The following is a 23,766-nucleotide window of genomic DNA, read 5'->3' as shown; positions in this document are numbered from 1 at the left end:
ATTAAGATATATGCACGTGTAAAAAATGGGTCTTAGCATTGAAGTAAAATAAAATCTAGACACGGGCTGATGTTCTTGAAATTAAATTTGTTTTCTAAAAAAAAAAAAAAAACCATACGACTCTACATAAAATTAAACCTTGGACGTCGTTGGTCATTCAGATTTGCAACACAATCAGATCAACTGTCTACTACCATCGTCGATTAATATTAACATTTATTAAACGTTAATATAGTGGCATAAGAGACCTTGGCTTGAATTCTACGACCCGATTTTTTCCTTAAAAATCACATAACTAATCATTTTTGAAATAATTGCTTGAGTTCTGTTGTTTGTGCATTGTAAGTAGACAAAACAGCTGCAAAGAAAAAAAAGACAACGGATTCTGTAGTGAAGTCCGTCAACGAAAACGAGTAATGAGAATGCGAAAGGTTTCATTATTCCTTTTTGTCGTCGAGTAATAAAATACAACTTACACAGAAATATTTTATGACCACGTCTCCCATTGTAATTTTATCGTTACTCCCTAACGAATTTACAGTACGAAGAGTTAAAGACAAGGTTGGTGGTCGTCTTAAAATATTTATGGCAGGCATATTTTATTGCTAGGTGTCGGTTACAGCAATGACGGCGAATTTCAACAAACAATCGTTAATATCATTTACAAATCATCACATAATAGTCAATAACATGCAAATTAAGTGTATCAATGAAAATTTTTCATTTATTAATAATTAAAATAATAGTATGACATTGATATCATACAAATAACAAACTACGATTTTGACTGGTAAAGATTATTTATTTTACCACAATTCAATTTTTTACAACGAATGATAACTATTAAAATAATAGCGTAATGAAATCGATTTTCTTTTTTATGATATTAAACACTTTTAATTATTATAAAATAAAATACAAATGCATAAAGATCGAATACTTATAATTTAAATAGAGAAACAAATATTAGTGTCGGAAATACATAATATATTAAATAATTTAGCCGTATCGTAGCGCCTAACACTTAATAAACGCTTTGTGTGTATGTTTTGTTGCATCCAGAAACAATCTAAGGAGTAAAATTACTTGTATACATTTTTTACTTCACTAAATAAAGTATGTAAAAATACATGTACAAGTACAAATACAAGTGAAAAACCACTTTAAATGAAACAAAAATGCTTATGTAATAATCAGGTTTTTGAAACTTAAGTCTATGTTAACTTTAAATTAATTCATAATGCATTAATTAAAAATATGAATTGGTTTTAAGCTCCTTGCAGACGATCAAAAACATTGTGGTCAAATAATGTATTCCGACTTACGACTTATTCACATTTGCAATAATTGGCTTCGGTCTATTTTTAAATAGCAACTTTTTAGTTACCACAGCCTCTACTATGTATTCATTTCTTCCATTTATACCATCTGATATTTCTTTCTTTTTCATCACAGCTAATGGCTTGGGAAACGTTTGCATTTTACCGTATAGGATGTGATGGCCAATAATTAATATGGGCACGTTGTCTTTAATAGTGGCGAACAGGTCACCGACATATTGACACTCAAGAGGTGTATTGTGCCGAGATTCGAGTTCTCCTTGAATTTCAATGGCTGCCCATTCGGTCAAGTATTTAGAGCCACTTTCGTCGTCGTTGTCAGACTGCAGTTTTACTAGTATCATTGTTTTTTCGACGTTTCACTATAAAACCCAAAATAAAAATCACCGAATTTACAAAAAAACAATAACAACAAAAGTAGTACCACATTAAGAGTAAGCTAACTAAGATCTAATTGGTGACGAGATAAAAAAAACACAAAGTGTATTCTTATCAAATTTCAGGATTTATTTTGTTTAGAGTTTTGGATATCATTATGAATAAAACCGTAATAATAATGAAAAAATTTAAGTAGTTATTTTTATATGCAAAAAAAAAAAAAAAATTAATTTGTTAATTTTTAATAATTTAAAAGTATATTCCCTTTTTGGTTAAAAAATAAGATTTTTATGAAAGATTAAGTTTAGCATGGAGTTATAAGTGTAAACAAAATAATATTATATAAAACTATTTTTCAATTTTACATTAATGTAGTTTTTTTATAATATAATTAACTTGTACGTTATAATCTAAATTTTTTTTGCTCTAAATAAAATTACAGATATAATGTACAAATAGTGTATGTTATCATTCAACTATAATGTAATCGTGAAGTATTCAATTTTTATACAGAGTGATTGATTTATATTTAACCATTAAATTTTTCCCAAAATAATAAGAATTTTGAGATTAATTTTGGTTTTATTTAGTTATTTATTCAACTTATATGTGATGAAATATTTTTAAGATCTAACCTTTATCCCATATAAGGAAACTAACCTTACTTTTTGAAACATAACATACAGATTTTAATAGATTAAATTTTAAAAAATGATCAAACCAATGACACCACTTTTTTTTATCCATATGTAAAACCATTTTTAAAAGTAAACTGAAGATGATGTACGGGTTATGTTATTTTTGTCATAACGCATCAATCTGTTGTGTTTGTCATCCCTCCAAAGCATAAAAATATTCTCAACTATCAAAATACTGGTCAAAAGTTATTATCGACCAATTATATTTTTTGTTTGATAATTTTTTAATATTTATCCTGATAAAAATTGATTAAGCTATTTATAAAAATAAAGTTTGTATTTTTATAAGGGTTAAAGTATGAACTTAAAAACTATTTAACCGCTTATATTTTGAAAAATAAATAGTTCTATATTAAGAAAAAAAATCCTGAAAATTATAATTACTTAAGAAGAAATCTAATGGTCAACGATAAAGTAATCATCTGTATTTTTAATAATTCATACAATATTAATAGCATTAATATACATATTACATAATCAGTATTTTTCAAATAAAATTTCAAATTGCTAGTACACTAATATAAAAACTGGTTATGGAACACAGACCAGACATTATTTATAGTAGTTTTTCTTGTTTTAAAAAGCACATTAAATGGACAGCCATCTATTTAAATAATATCAATACGTATATTCAAGTATTCTTATCTATTGAAACTTCAAAAGTGGTTATAATAGATTTAAAAAGTAAAGTAGTAAAATTTATAATAGTGCTTTTAATAATCAATATTGAATTAGTAGATTAATATTATAATGCATTTCTTAAAAGTTATATAACGCATGAGTCATAATATAAAAACATTATTCGCAAATCAAATATATTTTGGTAAGTCCAAATATTTCCAAATTCATTTGTTTTTCGCTATATAAAGTTCAATTTTATTTTGTCTTAAATTATTAATATTTAATAACTTTGCGTTAAATAAGAAGTACTATAAAATTGCCAGATTTAACAGTGATGTCATTTTATTAGCTTAATATACCTCCACAAATTTCAAAGTAATCTATAAATTACCATAAAAATTTAATAGAGTTCAAACTTGAATGAAATTTACATTAATGATTGTTCCTTATATTATACAAACACTGTTCAAAAGTTAATTAACTTTAAAGTAAAATATAAATATAATTAAACACATTGAAATACTAAAACAAGTATGTGCTAACAGTATATAACTAATATTAGAAAAAAGATTTAAGTCTATTAATAAATACATAACATTCATTCACTGAAAATTTTGTGCTGGATTTTAAAAAAGCTATGATCATAGGTCATTAGTTTTTATTAGAAAATATTGAGTTACTGAGGTCATTCGTAAACAGTACACAAATACCGCTTAATCAGATAAAGTTTGCAAAGAAGGTCACGAAACAATAGCGCAGTTGACAAATACACGTAGAGTTTACCGATCAACATTTAGATAGCAATTGCACTCAATAATATAATTTTCATCAAGATTTCTCAACATTTATTTAAAAATATAGCACGTGAAACTTGAAAAACGAAATAATAATTAAAAACGTACATGAGATTTTGGACCAGTTTTCTTGAAAAAGTTCGTGTAACTACTTTTAAAATCGGATATTGGTCGACATTAAATATTATTTAATATTGTATAATAGGAATTTACGTCAAACATAATTGTCATTAAAATGTTTTTACTGAAGCCAATTTATGTTAGGAATAACAAGTGTCATTAACAGTATTAATATTTATTCAAAAATTCAATGCAAGTAAATAACATGAAAAGAAATCTGTTATAATATCCATATTATAAATATTTTAACAATTAAAAGAAATATAATAAAATTAAGTATTTAGTTTAAAAGTACAGAAGTCAAACGGAAAAATATCACTTAGAATCAACAACTTGTTTATAATGCGATTAATAATAAATAAAATTTAACTTAAAAAAAACAAATGTTTACCGTGTCAAATTTCTACTGCGATGAGAATCAAGAATCTACTTTTCATCGCTTAAATTATTTTAAGAAATGAATGAAAAATAATTTTAGGTTAATCCCACGAAGTTACAACATAATTTTATTAGTTGACCAAAAAGCTAATGTCATTTTAGAGATATTTCAGCAGGCCTTAATGCGATTACTGTGTTAAAATAAAGCATTTATTTATAAATTGAGAAATAAATTATTTCTATAAGCCATTATTTATTACTACCGTAGACAAGAACCGCAGACTGCGATTTTGCCGATTAAAACTCCTACGGGCAAACTTTTCAAGTTGCGAAAAGGCAAATAATAAAATAGTTGAAGTGTCCAACAGTTATTCAGCATATTCAAAAATATGTCAAGTCAATATCGCAAAGTTTTTCGGTAGTGTTAATACAAAAAAAAAGTTTTGCAATAACCCAGCAGCACCTTTATGTGTCATGACCTTGAATCTCGCATGCAATTTTTATAGATGTATTGACTATTAAGACGACTATAACACTATTTGAAAACTAATAAAACAGTATATTAAAAAAATATAAGGACAATGAAACTTTTTGCAACATGACAATATTATAATTATATATGTCTTTTTATATTTAGTTTCTCATTTGTATATTTTATACATTACCAATAGAATATAATTTTACTGTAGTATTATATGTAATAGTTTAGCTTTAAACCTAGCAGTATAAATTTCTTCACTATATAGGCGCAAATTGATAACAAGACATTTGTATATTTTTGATAATCGATAAGACAGCTGCGTTATTTAATAAATGATGCAACAATACAAATGATATAGCATTTACCATAATGACATATTATCAAGCTAAAATAAAAAAACAAAAAAAATAATTGTATCGGAACTAATTTTACAATATTTGAAAAACAAAACAACGTATATTTTTTTTTTTTTTTAGTACTCGATTTGAGGGTAAACACAAGGTTATTCAGTCCATTGTGACTAACCAACAAACGTTCCCTTCAAACATACATGGAATGCTAAAAAGTGGTAATATTCTTGCACAAGTTTTTTTACCTAAATTTTCCAAATAAATATCGATAATGATACATTAAATTTTAATAGATTATTTATTTACTTTTGTCGTACCCAAATAGCATAAAACATTTTGCGAAGAAATTTAAATAAAATTATGTTAAAGAGATTTTTATACTACAAATGTTATAGTGAGGTACGCTTGAAATCACAAAAAATATTTGCAAGTATATATTATCAATCTTGAATGATAGTATTAACAAAGAATATGTAATAATTTTTTGATGTAATTATTGACATGGATGAATTATTAACCGTACACCTAATCTTATTACATAAATGCTATTATAATAGCACTATAATTACACATCTATTTATATGTCCATTTAGAATTTTAATATAGAACTAAACATTCTTTTTAAACATTTTTCATAATAATTACCTACTTTATAATTAGTTTGGTACATTATTTAGGCAGTATAAGCAATAATTTTAATTATTGTTCTGCTTTTATAACAGTTAATAATAAATTTTAGAAATAATAATCAAATAAAAGAGCCCTCGAAAAAAAAACTCAATTTCAAAATTTATTTATTAAAATTTCATTGTACAGGGACAATAATGTTTTTAAATTTTTTTATATAAATTTAAACTGCACTAGAAAAAAGAGTAGACATGCATTCAAATATAAATAAATATTAATATATCGTAAAAAATGGTTACTTCGCACCTTAAATATAAATGTCTAATATGAACTATAGGAGAAGTTTTAAGATATAAAATTAATAATCCTAATGTGTGATAAATTTGAAATTACAAATTAAGGCGTCTACTCCCTAAAGTTTCTACACTATATGCTTCTTTTTCGGTGCATGTAACCTTACTATTTGATGGTAATGAAAAATATTAAAAATTTTGAAAAATTGAACTAGTAAAATTGTATTGTTTTTCATGACAAAGAAGTATAAATTTAAAAAAAAAACTTTTTCCTCATTGAATGTAAAAATTTAAATAAAATATATGATTATTCATCAATGTAATTTGAAAATCGATCTAATATAATTAAATATCGCAATGAATTTGTTGAATGTTAAGAAAATGTTTTGACAAAAAATAATCATTATTAATGTTTGGTTCGAATTCTACTTCAAAAATCAGGTTAATATTGTGACGATAATATACTTATTTTTAATTTAATTTTAGGATGATCTTTTTAATAAAAAAATTATTAAAATTACTGTATAATTAATCAATATAATGACTATACTGTTATAACATAATTAATCGTTTTTAGTAAATGAATAGTTCATAAATCATTTATAGTTGGGTTAAATTTGCAATATTATCCATAAAAAAGTAACTTATAATAAAATATTACATTATAGCCAAAAGAATGACTCAAAATATACATATATCCTATTACAAAATAGCAAAAAAAAAAAAATATATATTATTTTTAACTTTTAACAAAATAAACAGAATGAATACAAAAATAACAAAACATTTTCTATTTTTGTAAAACTATAAGCATGGAAATTAATAGAAAATGCATTGCTAAGTTAACTGAACAAGTAAGAATCTGTTATTATTTTAAAAAAATGTTAAGAATTTATCATAATTTATGGTAATGATTTAATTTTGTAAAACTTTCAAACAACGGTCAGATGCTTGTTCATGTTACAAAAGTGCCAAGTCAATACTTTATGCTAATCTTATCATTTGTATCGCTTTTAAAGATTGCGTAAGAAATCCTATATAATGTATAGAATCTATTATGACAAACATATTTAAACGAACTTACTTAATATTTAAGTGAAAATACATATTTACACTTGAAAAATATAAATAAACCCTGCAAAGACTTATCGTCCATGTTAAATTAGAATTTCGAATTATAATTCCTTATTTCAGCTAAGTATTGGATAGTTTAACTTAGTTTATTTTTTAGATATTAATGATAACCGGAATTTTAGTAAAAATTATGGAATAATTATAGGAATTGCTAAAAACAAAACGAAGGTTTAACGTGAAAGGAAATAACCTTTTCACAAAACGGAATATAAAACAACGACTTAAATACATCCGGTGTATAATTTCGCTATCAACATTGAATTCGGCTCCTTTTCTTGTTTTACCTTAAAGCTAATAATCTAAGACTGTTTTATGTACAACAGAAATTGACACCTGGTGACCTCTGAAACGTGATTTTTTACATTTTCGAAAAAATAAATATATAATAAAGAAAATTGACCTCGTCATGATCATTGTCATTGTCGAGTGTTAAACAATTTACGTTGTATGTGTTAAACATCAACAAAAAAGAAACATTACTGTTTATTAATTACATTATGCATAAAAACATGCATTAATAAAACTCTATTGAATAGAAGAAGCGACTAAAGCTAGTAAAAAAGTGACAAGAAAATATGCAGGTATATAACCTCGTTTGACATCCTACTTCTTCAACGTAGGAAATGCTTTTTAGATCTGTGTAGGTATACACAAGTGACGCACGCTTTGAGTTCACGTGATTTAGGCAAAGCCAAGTTAATATATAATATATATGCATACGTTACATTGTAGTTTGGCAACGTAGCGGTCATATTAGGAAACAAGAGGAATTTGCCTGGAGTCACACTGGTTAACTGAATACGAGCAATGGAACACAACAAAGCATGCATTAAACAATAATAGCGTTACAATTCAAACACAACATACTATACTTATATACTATATATTGTATTTCACACAATATACTGAGTATACGAATAATGAGAATGACCTAAGATTTTTTACGGTATCTTTCGCACCAGATCCTATAGTATGTGCAAACGCATGAATATGATCTGCCATTGAAACACGCAATGGTTGTGAGTCTTCTTAAATAATAGACACATTTTTTTTTCTCTTGGGGATATTAACTAGTGTCGAAATATATTATTGTCGAAGAAAAAAACCAGATAAAAGATAATATTTAGAGAACAATTGATTAACATTAAATAAAACTAATATCAATCATCAAATAGTCCAATTAATAATTTAAATTTTTAAATTCTTGTCATTCGTGTAAATTATCTCATAATAAATCAATAGAATTTTAATGTATAAATAATTTATACAAAATATTGTCAAAATATTTAAACAATTTAGTTTTAATATTTTCTTGGATATTTCCAATGATACATTATTTAATTATTTTTCGATTCACACACGGTCGTGCATAAATATTAAAAAAATCAAGTAATTAAAAAACAATTTAAGGTTTATTTTAAGCGTCTAATTTGATAGCCAATAATTAATTTATCTGGAATTTTATTAATTTTACATGTTGTATTAACCTTGTTATTGAATTATTATGTGGACGACTGAGGGCATCCGACAAGGATATGACCTTCTATAATGCTATTATCGTCACTTTTATGTGAAATTACATTAAAGTACCATTTATTAAGTTAAATTTAACGAGAAAATATCTTGGGTTTCAAAAATTTAAGGGTTAATGCTGCAGCCTAGCCTCGCTTGAAAAATATGATTTTATGATAAAATTATAGAATAGTGTAAATGCACACGTATTTTTAATGTTATATTTAGATTAAATGTTAAGAAAAACCGATGAGTCGAGCGTCTAAAGTATAAAACAATTATAATTTATGAATCACACATAGTAAACCATTTTGACATAAGCCATAATACAATATAAAATTGACTGAAATGATTTAGTATCATAGTTATTTTTTAGTTATTATTGAGGTGGACATAATGCCCATGCACTCAGACCTGTTGGTCCATTGTAGTATCATAACTTGGTATTTATATAAATTGATAATTAATTGTTTTTCGTCAATACTTTATTAACACAATCATTTTGAACATANAAGCCATAATACAATATAAAATTGACTGAAATGATTTAGTATCATAACTTGGTATTTATATAAATTGATAATTAATTGTTTTTCGTCAATACTTTATTAACACAATCATTTTGAACATAATATTTGTCAAGGCAGCCAACAGTGTTAAATAAGAAGAAAATCGTGTGGTAAAACACAGATTCAGACGAACCGGCGTTAAAAACATTATAGTAAGTTACGAAATACGTTGTGAGAACATTAACACTAGGAGAACACGAATTTAGCAAATTTCATTTAAAAGCTTGGTAAATTAAAATAACATAGCAAAAAGTACCTATAAAAAGTAATCGCAGTAGACGTTTAATTTCTTGATCAATCCATAGTCAAACCAAAAATAATTGTTCTGGCAAATAATATTTTTTGGCACTAGGTAACAAATATTATCGCAACATTAAAATGTAAAACTAGTAAACACTTAATTAAAAATAATATTTCAGAATAAAACTAATCACTAATCGTTGCGCGTTAATACGGACCGGATGCTGAGCTTAACGATGGTTGATGACATTCCCGATGGTCTTCCGCAGTCGGATTTTCAACATAATGCTATCGGTTTGGTAACACTTGGAATACATAAAAGAACGCGCGTGTATCGAACTACCAACTATCGATAAGCTCGCCGGCTAAGATTTGAAAGACATATAGGCGATCGCGTATTATCAAAAACTGGCGACGTTTCGTACACACCGATGGAGGAGCACCAGAGTCACTCCATACGCGAGCTGTCGCGTAGGTAGGGGACACAATGTGGGCCTCTAGGTCAAGGGCGACTACAAGCACACACATAATGCACGCACACTTTAGTTACTACTACCAGCGGTTCTGCCAGCGGTACACTACGCAAGAGATCCTCGATACGTTCGTTAATCAGTTGGGCAGGTTAATGTCTATACTATTAGCGCGTTGCAATGTGTTAGTCACCTTCCGGTCTCATTACGTTATTCTTCAATGAATACATAACTCGATAATCGCTCTGCCGAAATAAGTTTATTAGGTGTTACCTCAATAATAATTTTGTTTTCCTAAATCTACTTATTCTAGTGGTGGTTTAGAGAGCAATGGTTTTTCACGCAAAACGCGATTTCAATGGTTCCTCTTACGTCGCGTGCACGTTAATAGGAAATCAGATAAATAGTCTAATAAAATAGAAGAATATAGTTTTTATAACAGGCTAAAGGTTTAAAAATTTATGTATTTAACTTGATTATCAATGTATTACAAGTCTGAAATAATTCCGCACTTTGATTAACTATAAAAATTGAAATAAAATAAAAATAACTTAATAATTAATGTACACCAAATAAACACGATAACATACACGATAAGAAAAGCTTTGTTTAAAATGATTACTACGGAAAACAATTAGATTAAATAACATTTACTAAAATCAAATTAACAGTCGGATAAAACAAATTCAAATAAACTAATAAGTTGTAATTAAAATTATTTCACTAATAAAAAAAAAATAATAATAAATAAATTCATAAGTTTTAGTGAAACATGTTTGTAATTTTAAGGCCAATTATAGTTTGTAATCACAAAAAAAAAAAAAAAAAATTACTAAGAATAACGGAAGCGGGAAGATCTATTTAAAACTACATTGACCTATTTCAAATTAACTTTTAAAATAAAGTAAAAAAAAAATCCAATGGAGTAAATCATTCCCCTATGACTAACAAGAAAAACTAATGCTTGATGTTAGAAAAAGAAAAACTCATTTTAAAATAAGACTTCTCTAAAAAGTAGGGTAAAAAACTAAACTCACTACATAAAAATTAATTATTTAAAGAAAATAAAACAGCTGATATACTTCTAAAGAAATTTTTTTAAACACTCCAAATATGTTCAAAAGAATTATTTCTTTTCCCAAAATGTATGAAATATTTTTTACTCTTTCAAAACTTACACATATGATTCTAGCTGATTATAGCAGAGGTTTATCATCAAATTAGTAGAATAAAAATAACTAATTCATAGATTTATTTAAATATGATACGTATGTTAATTATATTTAAAGTGCAAATAATTGTTTCATTTATCGAAATATTTTGGATGAACTACTGAATCGATTAGATAGAGAAGAACAGAAAATTTAACTTATTCAATGATGTACAAAATAATTTCCATAAAAATAATCAATTCTTTTTCATAAAATACCTGATTAAATAAAATAATATTTCTTTTGTAAATAATACCTTATTAAATCAATATTTTATTAAGGTAAATTTAATATTAATAAAATGAAAATTATTATTTAATTGTATTGCACAGAGAAGTTCTTACAGAATTAAATTTAGCTAATATTATTACTATTTATTTTTACTGATCTAAAAAAGGCATCAAAAAGAAAAACCATTATTAGCTAAGAAATTCAATTTCATATCATTAATAATAATTTAATAAATAAAGAATTTCCCAATAAAAATTCCTGTTAATTGTAGAAATATCTTTTTAATTTAATCAATTATATATTTGTTTGTTTGCTAAGACGGATTCTTCGAGAAGCATTAGAAAATTGTTTACTAGGGTTCGGATCAGCAGTTAAGTAAATGCTGCAGTTGACAATTTGGAAAAATTGTATCGTTTACATTACCATTATATGTTAGCGTTCACTTTTCGTTTAAAATGCCGAAAAGCATAAAAATATCGATTGTAGATATTTAAATTAAGTATTTTTGACAGTTTTTATATTAAATAAAATCCGTTTTTAATAGTTATCATACTCACAAAAAAATTGATGTAGTTTGGAGTTTTAGATTCGAATGTTTTAAGTGATTTCAAAGCATTAGTTTCTAACGAATTTAATACTGTTTATACAAGTTATATATAGAATAATGATTACTGTAAAAAATGATAATTTTGATTTTATTATTACACTTAATTTTTTTTTTAATAACATCGACGAGATAAACTTATTCAAGTAAATTATTAATTTATCTGTTTAATTTTTAAATACACTAAGTTATTGGAAAACGACTGATTATTAACACTTTTCATAATTAACTAAGACGTGATTGTTTTAATGAACACAGTTTTTTTGTTTTTCACAAATGTAAAATAACTCCCAGTTAAATTAAAATACAGGGCAAACTTAAGCGATTAATTTAAATAATTTAAACTTTTTAAGACAATAAACGATTACGTATAACGCTAAAAACATTGGATGTAATCTATTGTTTATAAAAAAAATTAACAATAGTTTATGTCCCCGTTACATATGACCTTTCGTGATATTTACATAAACAAAGGAAAGAATCGACACACATATTGTTAAAACGATTTATTATTGTTATTGTTTAGACCAATGTTTCTAAAATTACCCATTTAAATAATGAATGAGATAAAAAATAGTAAACTTTACAAGAAGTAGTTATGTAATGAACATTAAGTTACTTAGCATTTTCTCATATAACTGGTAAAATTTCTAAGAAATCAACATTTTTATTTAGTTTAGATTTCAAAAAAGACTCCAATATTTATAATTATTATAATTAAAGTTCTACAACAATAATTTTAAATTCAGAAATACAGAAATATATATATTTGTTGGGAGTTATGAGTGCAATGATCCCATTACCTTCTTAGCTAGGGGTCATACTACGCGTGGATGTAAAAATTGTATGTGATTCAACCCAAATCAACCAATCCAAAAATGAATTAAGGCATTTGATATATTTGTCAGTTTTTATCTATAGTTTAGGTTAATAAACTACTTCACGCATAGATTCAACAAATTATCTCTATTTCATAATTATTATTTTATTTGTTGTGTAATTCTCCAACGTTATAGAATCGTTTTTACATTATATATTTCAATTTTAATTATTTTAAAATCATTAACGACACTAACCATATTTTTATCTTTTAATTAATAACTAAATATCATTATGCATAAGGAACATTCTGAAGTCAAGTCAAGACAAAACGAAACACATACATAAATGTATGTATATTTTTTTAATTTCCGATGTGTAATTTTAACAAGTTATTGGATGAAAAACCGGTTATCTTTTTTTCTTATTGTATAACCTCACATGATTGGTTTTGTGGTTAAGAGTTAGTGCAGGCTTCGGGGTCATTATCGTACAGAGTAAACTTGTATAGGAAATTATCTGACCTTGTTAATGATAAAAGTACAATGAAAACCCGTTATAACGAAGGATAAGACTAGTGTATATCTTACTTCCGCATGTATCATTTGAGACTCCCAACGTAAGTCAACGGTAAGTATGCTGGATTTTTATATTGAGAAACTAATAAGAGCATTTTTTATTAACGTTACTTGAAAACTGTTTAAACTAAATATAGTTGTAAAAAAGTTAGAATTATCAAAAATTCACAACCTGTAGAATATTCATAACGCTATTATTGTTAATAGTAAATAATAAAGAATACAATTATGACAATATTTTAGTTAAAATTATAAGAATTTATTTAGAAGAATTATAGTAACTTTTACTATAAGGTTGATGTTCAGAGGAAAAAGTTTTTAATTGAAATTTTAGGTGATCACATCTATTGTGCAAATAATAACAATAAGGGATATGGACCTTTTGATCTCTATGATTATCATTATAATAATACCTTGAACTTTACACTGTTGTACTTTAAATTTATTATAAGAAAGCATTAACTCATACATGATCATAAATTTCACAAATTAACTAAATTACTTAACTAATCACATAATCAATAAGAGAGGAAAAAAAATTTCTTAAAAATTTTAAAAAGTGTTAACATTTGAGATATAATTTTGATAATCAGAAGATATGCGGTCGCACAAATTTTAACTCAGGAGATATATTCAGCAAAACAATTAAATTGGCGTTTCAAATGATCCCTTTATTTTATTTAACAGTAAAAATGTCTTTAAAAAAATTCAATCGATTTGTGTAAAGTGGTATACCATTAAGTTACTTTTAAATACCTTAAGACATTATCTTTTTCATTTTTTTTTTTAATCTTAGAGTTGGTGAGCATTAACTAAAAAATGGTATCACAAATGAAAGTAACTGTATACAAATTTAAGATGCTATTTCTATTCAATCTAGATACAAAATAGTGGGAAACTCATAGTTGTGTTTAACACTAAAATTAATGGTTTCTTCAAGTTAATTATATATTATGTTATATGCAAAACTTATAATGTAAGATCTCATAATTAAAAATTAAAATAATTTTATTCGTTATACAATAGATAACAAAAATATCAAATAATATTCTTATCTCTATCGACACATTCAAAGTCAATAAAAGAGAAATAAATACCTACAGGTTATTAATCAATACATTAATATTTAACGTGGGATTGTAATAAATATTAAGTAATTTTTAATGAACTACTAAAAATATTTAATTTATTGTACCTTTAAATAATAATTTATCTTTTGATGTTTGTATTTTTAATGTTCAATTTTTTGGGGTTTTACAAATCAAATATATTTAAATTAAGGTTTGGTGATAAAACTAATAAACAATCTGAGTTAACTTATAGAATAATTGATCGGTTGTGTCTAAATTTATTTAATATTAATTTAAAACTAAAAATTGTTAAAAACATGTAACTTAAGAAGTCACATACTGTCAGTATGTGTTTAGCGTTAATAATGTTATACACTGTTCCCGAAATACGTATCAACGATTTTTTTTAGCAACTTTTTGAGTTAAATTAATATTTGTAATATAATTTTTATTCTAAGTCAGATTTCAAACATTTACGTAAGAACATTTATTATGGGAATATTACTAAATAAAGTTAATTTATCTTTCCTTGTTCGATTAACTAGAATACTAGTTCTATCAACATAATAAAATAAAAGTATAAAATGTCAGTGACTTNAATTTATTTAATATTAATTTAAAACTAAAAATTGTTAAAAACATGTAACTTAAGAAGTCACATACTGTCAGTATGTGTTAAGCGTTAATAATGTTATACACTGTTCCCGAAATACGTATCAACGATTTTTTTTAGCAACTTTTTGAGTTAAATTAATGTTTGTAATATAATTTTTATTCTAAGTCAGATTTCAAACATTTACGTAAGAACATTTATTATGGGAATATTACTAAATAAAGTTAATTTATCTTTCCTTGTTCGATTAACTAGAATACTAGTTCTATCAACATAATAAAATAAAAGTATAAAATGTCAGTGACTTTCTACGATACCTAAAATTAACACAACAAAGTATGATAATTCTTCTTTTGAAACAGTTACTTAATTTGGCGTTGAATAGTACAAACATATTTTTATGAGATAATACAAATAAAGTAATAGATCTATTATTGTCAAATTAAACATAATGAACTAGTCATATATTTGAATTTAACATTCCACATCAGTAGAGAATTCGAACTATTTGAAATATTACCGTATTCTATGTTAACTGAAACTGTAACCAGTTGACACGTTAAATTTATAATTTCGATAAAATTAAAAAAAATATTTCTTTTGTTAACTACAACTATAAATGCTCCATTAATTATGAGAAATTTTTCTTAATAGGTAAAAATTCATATTTCTATCATATGATACAAAGAAATCTACAACACTATGCAAAATAAAATATGAAGAGGAAAACCTTGAAAAATCAAGGTGAGCATGTATGCACTACGATTAAATTTATATATTATGCTATTATATCTAGTAATATGAATTAATGGGGTATTACTTGGTTATGACGTATATTATTTACTGTGCTCTATAAATTTACAACACGTACATAATAATCTTATCTTTATTTAAAAAAAAAATATTGTTGAATAAAAAATTAGTAGAGATATAAATAGAATAAAAAGTCCATAAGAATAAAAATCAAAATCTTGAAAATGTCACCCTCAGTATTTTTTTTTTTTTTTGTTAGAAATAGTTTACGCATTTTCAAATCAGTTGTATCAGGTTTGTACCAAAATTCCACATACGCAAAAAAAAAAAAATTAACACTGTAAAATAACGATTTAACAATGCATACATGCACACAAATTGAATGTGAACAATATTATGTAAAAATATAATGGAAATTATAACAGGTTGATCGATGGTCTCGAACAAATCACAGTATTGGCGTATATATTTTACTGGCTAATGATTGAAACACGCCATAATGATAAACATACATTATATTTTTTCCTATAAATAATGCGAAGTACGGCTTGAAACCATTTAGAATGACGTTAGAATATTAAAATTATTTATTTCATTATCAAGGAAACACATTACATTAGTTATGTGCAATTGTATATTAACAATTTTAACCTGTATAATACGCATAGATTATCACAACTTAACAGTGACTATAGACTATACAACATAAACTTATTACAAATTTAAGAGCTTATAAGGATATGAGCTTTTAGTTCTCTATAACAACACATGATATAACCTTTGTTCGACGTCTATGTACTCAAATAGATGTAGAATTCTTTTTATTTTACTTGCACGTGGTAGTTGAATATTACTCTAATAAAACATCATGTATAGCTCATAAAGACCGCAGAAAAAGAATTTATCTATTCTCTATACCAGGTACTTAGCGAGTTGCCTTGTATGAAAAACAATTTTATAACAATACTTTTAGGCTGAAATAAGATCTCTTTCCTACTGTTTTTAAAACGAAGCGATCGCAACAAACCCGTGTCATTTGTTAAAGGTTGGTGACTCGGTAGTCGGCGAAGTGTGTACAAGTAACAATGCACAAGGTATACAACCTCGTCAGTACTACACAATACCATCGGTTCCAAATTTAGTATTACATCCGTTGCTTATAGGCTGTAGATTCCTATTCAGATACTTTATACGTTTCATAAATATTATATATGTTTCTGCCTACCTACCTTGTTCGGTAGTGTAAAATAGCCACTTTCAGTAATTGAAATTATGGAAAATTACTCTTCTATTTATTTCTCAACACATCCGGATAGTAATGCCGTTCTTAGAAATAACCCCGACGACGAGAACAAAATGAACGATAACTTTTTTCTATTTTAAACGAACAAGACTTCACACATGATACACGTTCGCACGCACTACACAATATTATATACACACGGACGTTACCAACAGGCTGTTGGCGTCACTCTGGCCTGGCGGCCGGTTTTCTTCAGCAGGTACTGCTTACTACTCTATACGCGACCGCGATATAATTGTTTGCATGTTTGGTGGTGGTAAGAATAATACTGAAGAAAACGTGCAACAAAACAACAGTCCGTCGACTCTAATCAGTTTCTTGACGAGGGTCAAACACTCTTTTCGATAGATGAACAATATCAGACTAATAAATATAGATTAAATGGAAAACCGAACAATTGAACTTATATTTAAAGTTTTTATTTTTTCAATGCTAATTAAAGATACAAATTTCATAACAGTGTTTTAATTAATCTCCAGTAGAGGCATTTTGTATTTAACAAAATCATAAAACTCGCATATAATAATTTAAAAGTTAAAATTACATTTTTAAAGCATTTTTAAACGAAAGACAATTTACTATATGGTTCAAATTTAATTATCTTTACATCTTTATTATAGTAACTTAATATAATTTAAACAAAAAATTAATGCATACAAAAGTTTAATACTAGTAGGAGAAAATGTCCTATTTTATCACATAGATGGGATCACCTCTCCCCACCTATTTTCACTAATCAGAATATCTATAAATAATTGTTACTGATAATTATATACAAAAATGTTGACCTCGTAGAACATTAAGTATAGTATTATAATTTCGTTATATTTTTACAATACAAATATAATGCTAGATGATGTCAATAAACCTCGTGTTAATTTTAATTGCTATTAAAATTATGATAAATATACAAGTTAGACAATAATTTGACAACCTCGATGACAACAGTAAACTATGAGTCTTTGTGAGGACGAATTCAATAAATATTAGTTAATTACTAACACACGTTTTTTTACTATAACAAGTTTTTCGTACTACAACTTGTAAAAAAATGTAATGCAATTATTATCAAATGTATAATTAATTAAACAAATCACTATCTAAACGATAACGATACATATTAAAAAAAAAATGATGTGTAAAATAAATCTGCAATGATATAGAGGACTATAAAATAGTATAATAGTGGAACATTACCTCCACATCTACATAAAATAAAGATTTCTCAATAAATAAGGACAATAACCGTTGGTTGTTTTATAAATAGTTGTATAGCATAGTCATCTAGAGATTAGTACAAGGTCTACTATAGCAAGTCTTAACTAAAACAATCCATCAATCGTGTTAAGTTTACAGACAACAGCTGATAAACTAGCAGGAGACGAAGTTTTGTTTTTAAAAATATTTAACCTCTACTTAATTATAAAAATCTGTTAGTTTAATCATTTTAAACACCCAAATTAATTTTTAATGATTATATATATATTATAGCTTGTTATTTAATTTTTATAAAATGGAATAATAATAATTTATTAATTACAATCAAATTAACATTATTCCTTTATCACATGATAATTTTGGATGTGTTAAGAAAAAAAATATATATAGAATGGATCAGATCTAACTAATAAATTTTATAACATTCAGTCTAATTATCATTTTCTTGAGTTTTATTTTAACTTTAATAGTTATTGACTTCTTAGACTATATTTAAAGCGTATAAAAAAAAAAAAATCAATTTTTTTCAACTTTTTTCTTATTAATGATAAACAATAAAAAATATATTTTAAAAAAGTCTAAGAAGGCAATAATTATTCAAAAAATTAAAATAAAATGACAATTGGATAAAAATTATAAGTGTTGTTAGTTAGATCTGGATAATGCTGTTATATATTATTCGAATCTAAAATGTCCAAAAGGAACAAGGGCCCTTTGACCTGAAAATAACTACATATTCTTGAATTTTTGGTTTATACATGGTATATAAAAGAACAAAATTTACAGTATTATAGTGTAATAATTACAAGTAAAATAAAAATAAAGTACAGTGAAATATATAACAAGTTAAAATTAGTAAAGATAAATTTAGAAAAAAAATTGTAATTTCCATTTATATGAAAAGAAAAAAGTAATTATATCAATATTAAAAATAAATATATATAAATATTGAGGAAAATTATTGTAATTAAAAAAAATTGTTTAAATAATAATTTGTAATATTTAATATAGCAGATAACAAATGTATCAGATTTCAACTTTTTTAGGTTAATTAATAGTATGAAGTGGAAACCATAGAAATAAAATAGATAATATTAAAAATTTAAGTGAAGTATAATAGTATATATTTTAATACTACTTGAAAAAGCAAAAAAATCAAGACATTATTAAGAAGTTATTCAAAATTGCATATTTTAATTATAATTATTCAAATTAAAAATCTAGTAAATTTGAGGACCTATTTAGGTGATACTAGTATAGGTAAATACGACTGGAAATTAATACATATTATAAAATTTATACTAAATCACTTATAATTTAAATAAGGACAAATTAATATTATTTGTAGAGTAGACATTAGTTTCTAAAAAAGTATTGAGATTATTAGTTAGTAAGATGCATATTTTAAATGTATTCTTAAATGTTATTTCATAAATCACTGATCATTATGTTATACATGTTTCTATATCTGCAATTTTTATAAAATAGTCAAGTAATATTNTTATGTTATACATGTTTCTATATCTGCAATTTTTATAAAATAGTCAAGTAATATTTTGTTTCTTTCAAAGTTAAGAATCAATTTTACTAGAAGATTTCCTCTGCATTAAGCAGTATCACTAATATTCATTAAAAAATGTAATTTATTTTTTTATTATTATTTGTATTTAAAAAATCACATTAACAACAGATAAAAATATATTAATTTTTTTAGTTTTTTAAAAGTATTAATTTTTGACTACATCACTTCTTAGAAATATCATCAATCAATTTGACAGAATATTTTTTTAATCTAGTAATTCGGTACAAAAAATGAGCTATTACCCATTCAGTATATAGAAAACAAGAAATTGTTTTATGTTAAATACAAAAAAGTATTTTGATAACAATACCAAAAATGTTTTAAAAGTTTCCTAAATATACATATTATGCAAAGCTTAATATCCACAAAAATAATGATTAACAGTAAATCTTTCAAAAAAACTTTATAATTGAGTAGATTGATGAAAACATATTTTTCCAAAAAAAAATACTTAGATACACACATTTTCTAATCAATTTAAATCATAAATAATTGAATTGAAAAAAAAATGCTAATCTACCAAATAAAAAAAATTGTAGGATTGTAGTATTTATAAGAGATTATCTTTAATTATAAAAATTGATAAAATTTGACTAATCATTGATCAATACAATCCAGTAAAAGCTGAGTTGACAGATAAAAAATAAACGTATCATTGTTAAATCAATACCTTCTAAAATAAGCAATGAAGCAATGTAAATATAAATTTAACTTTATAACCCAATAATATTATCAGCTTACAGCTCATTGAAAAAAAAACAAATAAAAACATGATAATTTATAACACAAAACCAAATTAAGGGAATGGGAATTTTTTTTGTATTAAAAATACTTAAACATGGTATTATAAAATTTAATCATGTTTTATGACCACTATAAATAGGGTAACAACTAATTTATATAATTAATCTTGCCTAGTATCACAAAGAACTATAATCAAACCTTGTACATTTATCTAATTTTTTTTTTTACTAAAGCTCTCAAAGAAAAATGAGTTCTTTAATTTAGATAAAATAATTAAATTTGTATTTTTCAAAATATATAATAATATAAGATTCATAAACACATGCCATAAATTTAAAAAATGTTCAAACTTGGATCAGAAATTTGTTTTTTTTGAGATGTCAATCAAAAAAAACACCAAAGAATATATCAAAATCACTTTATTCAAAATTGGACAAAACGTAAAGCTACTTAGTGGTGAATTATGGTTACTTTAATTTAAATTATACTGATACCTTTTAGCAAATTGAGGAGCCAGGTTGATTAGGTCGGTGTTTCCAAGGTCCTTTGTGAACGAATTCACTAACTATTTGTCGTTTGTTAACATCAACATCTTAGTTTTCGAATTTTAAATTTGATATCCTTACTACAAAATATAACAATAAATTTCGTAACTTTTTTTACGACTAAACCGAAATTAAAAATATAGTGGCGCACTATCGACCAATTCAAAATTTTTCTAGACAACGGAATCTGCACGTGTGGAAAACAAATGAAAAACCGCGATAACAAAGTAATCAACTACAAAAGTTGGATAAAATCGAAAAAACCGTCGAACACAGCAATTTTAGCTAGTGACAAAGGAAATGGCCGGTTGCTTGGGGCGCCACCTGTCGACGTTATCGTATGTGCGAATGATATCGATTATAGACTAACACTGACGTCAAAGAGATTAGATTTTCTCGATCATGATATTTTGTTATATTTTAAATGGCTTTAGAGACATTCCCTAAGGCTTTAATGTTTTGTATAAGAAAGTGACAATACACGAATTGAAGTGCTCTGTTCAAGGGTAATTCCATTTTTTCTTCTAAATCACATTTTAACGTTTCTAAATTAAGTCTAAACGACAAATATATAAATAAATATATATATCCAAGACAACAATATTTGTAATAAATAATTAAAAAACAGCGTTCTTTTAATTTATTGGTAGAAAAGGATACACGTTAAAAATGTTATGTTTTTTCAGTTCTCTGAAAAATTTAGAAAAATGGTGTTATCTTATTTTTGCAATCAGATCTTCAATTCCTTTATGATAACCGCCAGTCTAAAACTCAGGATAGTGAGTGACTACAAATATGTCATTTTGTATTATAAAATAGCAATTTTAATAGTAATAGGATTCTGACTGCAAAAACTCATATAGTAAAATTCGAGATTATGGAGGCTTTTGATTGAATGAAAGCTTTTACCCTATAGTTAGATAAACATTAATCATTTGTTTTTTTTTTTTTATATTTTTTATTGTTAATTTGATGAAGTTAACCGAATTTTAATTTTCAGTATTAAAGTATTCATTAAAGACATTTTTTGTGCCATTGTGTATTTAGAACATTAAAGTGTTTAAAAGTAATTGTAACAATTATTCAATTCATTTTAATAATTTTTAATCTAATATTTATTTTATACTATTTTTCTAGAGACAACTAGCGCTCTTGATTGCTCTAAATAATGTAGATAATAATATTTCAATATTGTGGTTCACAATTTGTTTTCATAGTACAATAGTCTTTTAAAAACTTTATTTGTATCATTAAATCTAGCATTTTTTAATGTAATGGGGCGTATAGCAAAAATATTTTCAATAATCCCATATTTTGTACCTTTTTTCTTTTTTACTTTTGAAAGTAAATATTGAATAGAGAACCTAGACTCAGTATCCCTCATTCTGGCTACTACACAGTTATTTATGTATAAAAAATGTGACAATAAAAGATTTGGATTCAGAAAGATGACGCAGGAGGTAAAATTATTGATTATAATGCCAAAAACTTTTTCTGATCTTGTAAAAATTCTGAAAATATCTCTTGTCTAAATTGCTAAATTTTGATAAGATATATATAAATATGTAATTGCTCAATGATACAAAGTAATTCGTTTATCACGATCCACTCGATTACTGTGAATGTAAAAATAGGTCAGGATCATTTTTTTGGCTTTTTAAATTTACAAATATTCCTTGATGATTGTGGCATAATAGTTCCATATTATCCACTTTACAATATGGCAATGAAATGGGTGCCTAAAAATAAATTGTTCACGTAATATATTTAACACATAATTCTGTACCACTTTCTTTAAAGAAAGTGGTACAGAATTATGTAGCCCTTTAGCCCTGTGCAGTATTTATAGCTTAAAAAGAAAATAATTAATTCTTTTAAAGTGCTTCGATATTGAGTAAATATGATCTAACAATATGCACTGAACGTTTCTTTTTAATGTTTTATTTTTGTTAAAATTTTAGACATCATAAATTTAATTATCTAAATTTTATTAGAATTATACACTAAATTCTAATCTTAATCAAATTATTACATTTTTAAAACTTTTTTAATTTGTAAAGTTAATTGAATAATTAATTATATATCTTAGTATAAACAAGGGTGTTGTAAACCTCTTACCGGAAATGATTAATGATGTTTAAAATTTGTAGACATGTGTAAATTCTTTTAAAATTTAAAAAAATTGTCAAATGGCTTTTTTTTCATTTAAATTTTATAAGTGTATCGACGCGGAAAAAAATTATTTTGGAATAGAAGTTAATTTCTGAAAATTTCAAATTTCTAACTTTTGTTAGTTAGTTTGATGAAAATAGTAACTTAGGTAACAATAAAACTTACAAGTTACTTTTTTGTATAGTTTAAAATATAAATTAAAAAATTTGTTTGTTCATATATATTAGTCTATATTACCTTTTAGCTATGTAAATTACAACATAATATAACATATACAAGGTGTCCAGTAAGTCAGGAAACGGGTTTCTATTGTTCTCA

The 23,766-nt window shown here is 25.0% G+C and overlaps 2 protein-coding genes across 6 annotated transcripts in view; both read right to left on the bottom strand.

The window, feature by feature from the left end:
- The window catches only part of LOC126896056 (protein gustavus), a 36,247-nt gene extending 26,387 nt beyond the window's left edge, over positions 1-9,860 (bottom strand). The window contains exon 1 of the mRNA XM_050668492.1: positions 9,754-9,860. Coding sequence (XP_050524449.1) covers positions 9,754-9,785 — 32 coding nt within the window. The 5' untranslated portion in view covers positions 9,786-9,860. The remainder of the gene's footprint in view (positions 1-9,753) is intronic.
- LOC126896057 (chromosome transmission fidelity protein 8 homolog) lies at positions 782-21,578 on the bottom strand. Of its 5 annotated transcripts, none has more exons than XM_050668494.1 (2): positions 21,226-21,578; positions 782-1,702 (listed from the first exon to the last, which is right to left on the bottom strand). In XM_050668494.1, exon 2 carries the CDS (start codon positions 1,682-1,684, stop codon positions 1,322-1,324), a length of 363 nt encoding a protein of 120 aa, XP_050524451.1. In that variant the 5' UTR covers positions 1,685-1,702; positions 21,226-21,578; the 3' UTR covers positions 782-1,321. The 5 variants fall into 5 exon arrangements, with proteins under 5 accessions (XP_050524451.1, XP_050524454.1, XP_050524452.1 ...); XM_050668497.1 differs by lacking the exon at positions 21,226-21,578 and adding an exon at positions 17,110-17,455; XM_050668495.1 differs by lacking the exon at positions 21,226-21,578 and adding an exon at positions 17,114-17,455.
- Positions 21,579-23,766: the final 2,188 nt, after the last annotated feature.

This window comes from Daktulosphaira vitifoliae, unplaced genomic scaffold (assembly GCF_025091365.1).
Source record: "Daktulosphaira vitifoliae isolate Bord-2020 unplaced genomic scaffold, ASM2509136v1 Scaffold_1, whole genome shotgun sequence".
NCBI lineage: Eukaryota > Metazoa > Arthropoda > Insecta > Hemiptera > Phylloxeridae > Daktulosphaira > Daktulosphaira vitifoliae.
This window is presented reverse-complemented; position numbering and strand designations above follow the sequence as displayed.

Coding starts and splice junctions, on each gene's coding strand:
- LOC126896057 (XM_050668494.1), bottom strand. CDS start 1,684: ATGATACTAGTAAAACTGCAGTCTGACAACGACGACGAAAGTGGCTCT.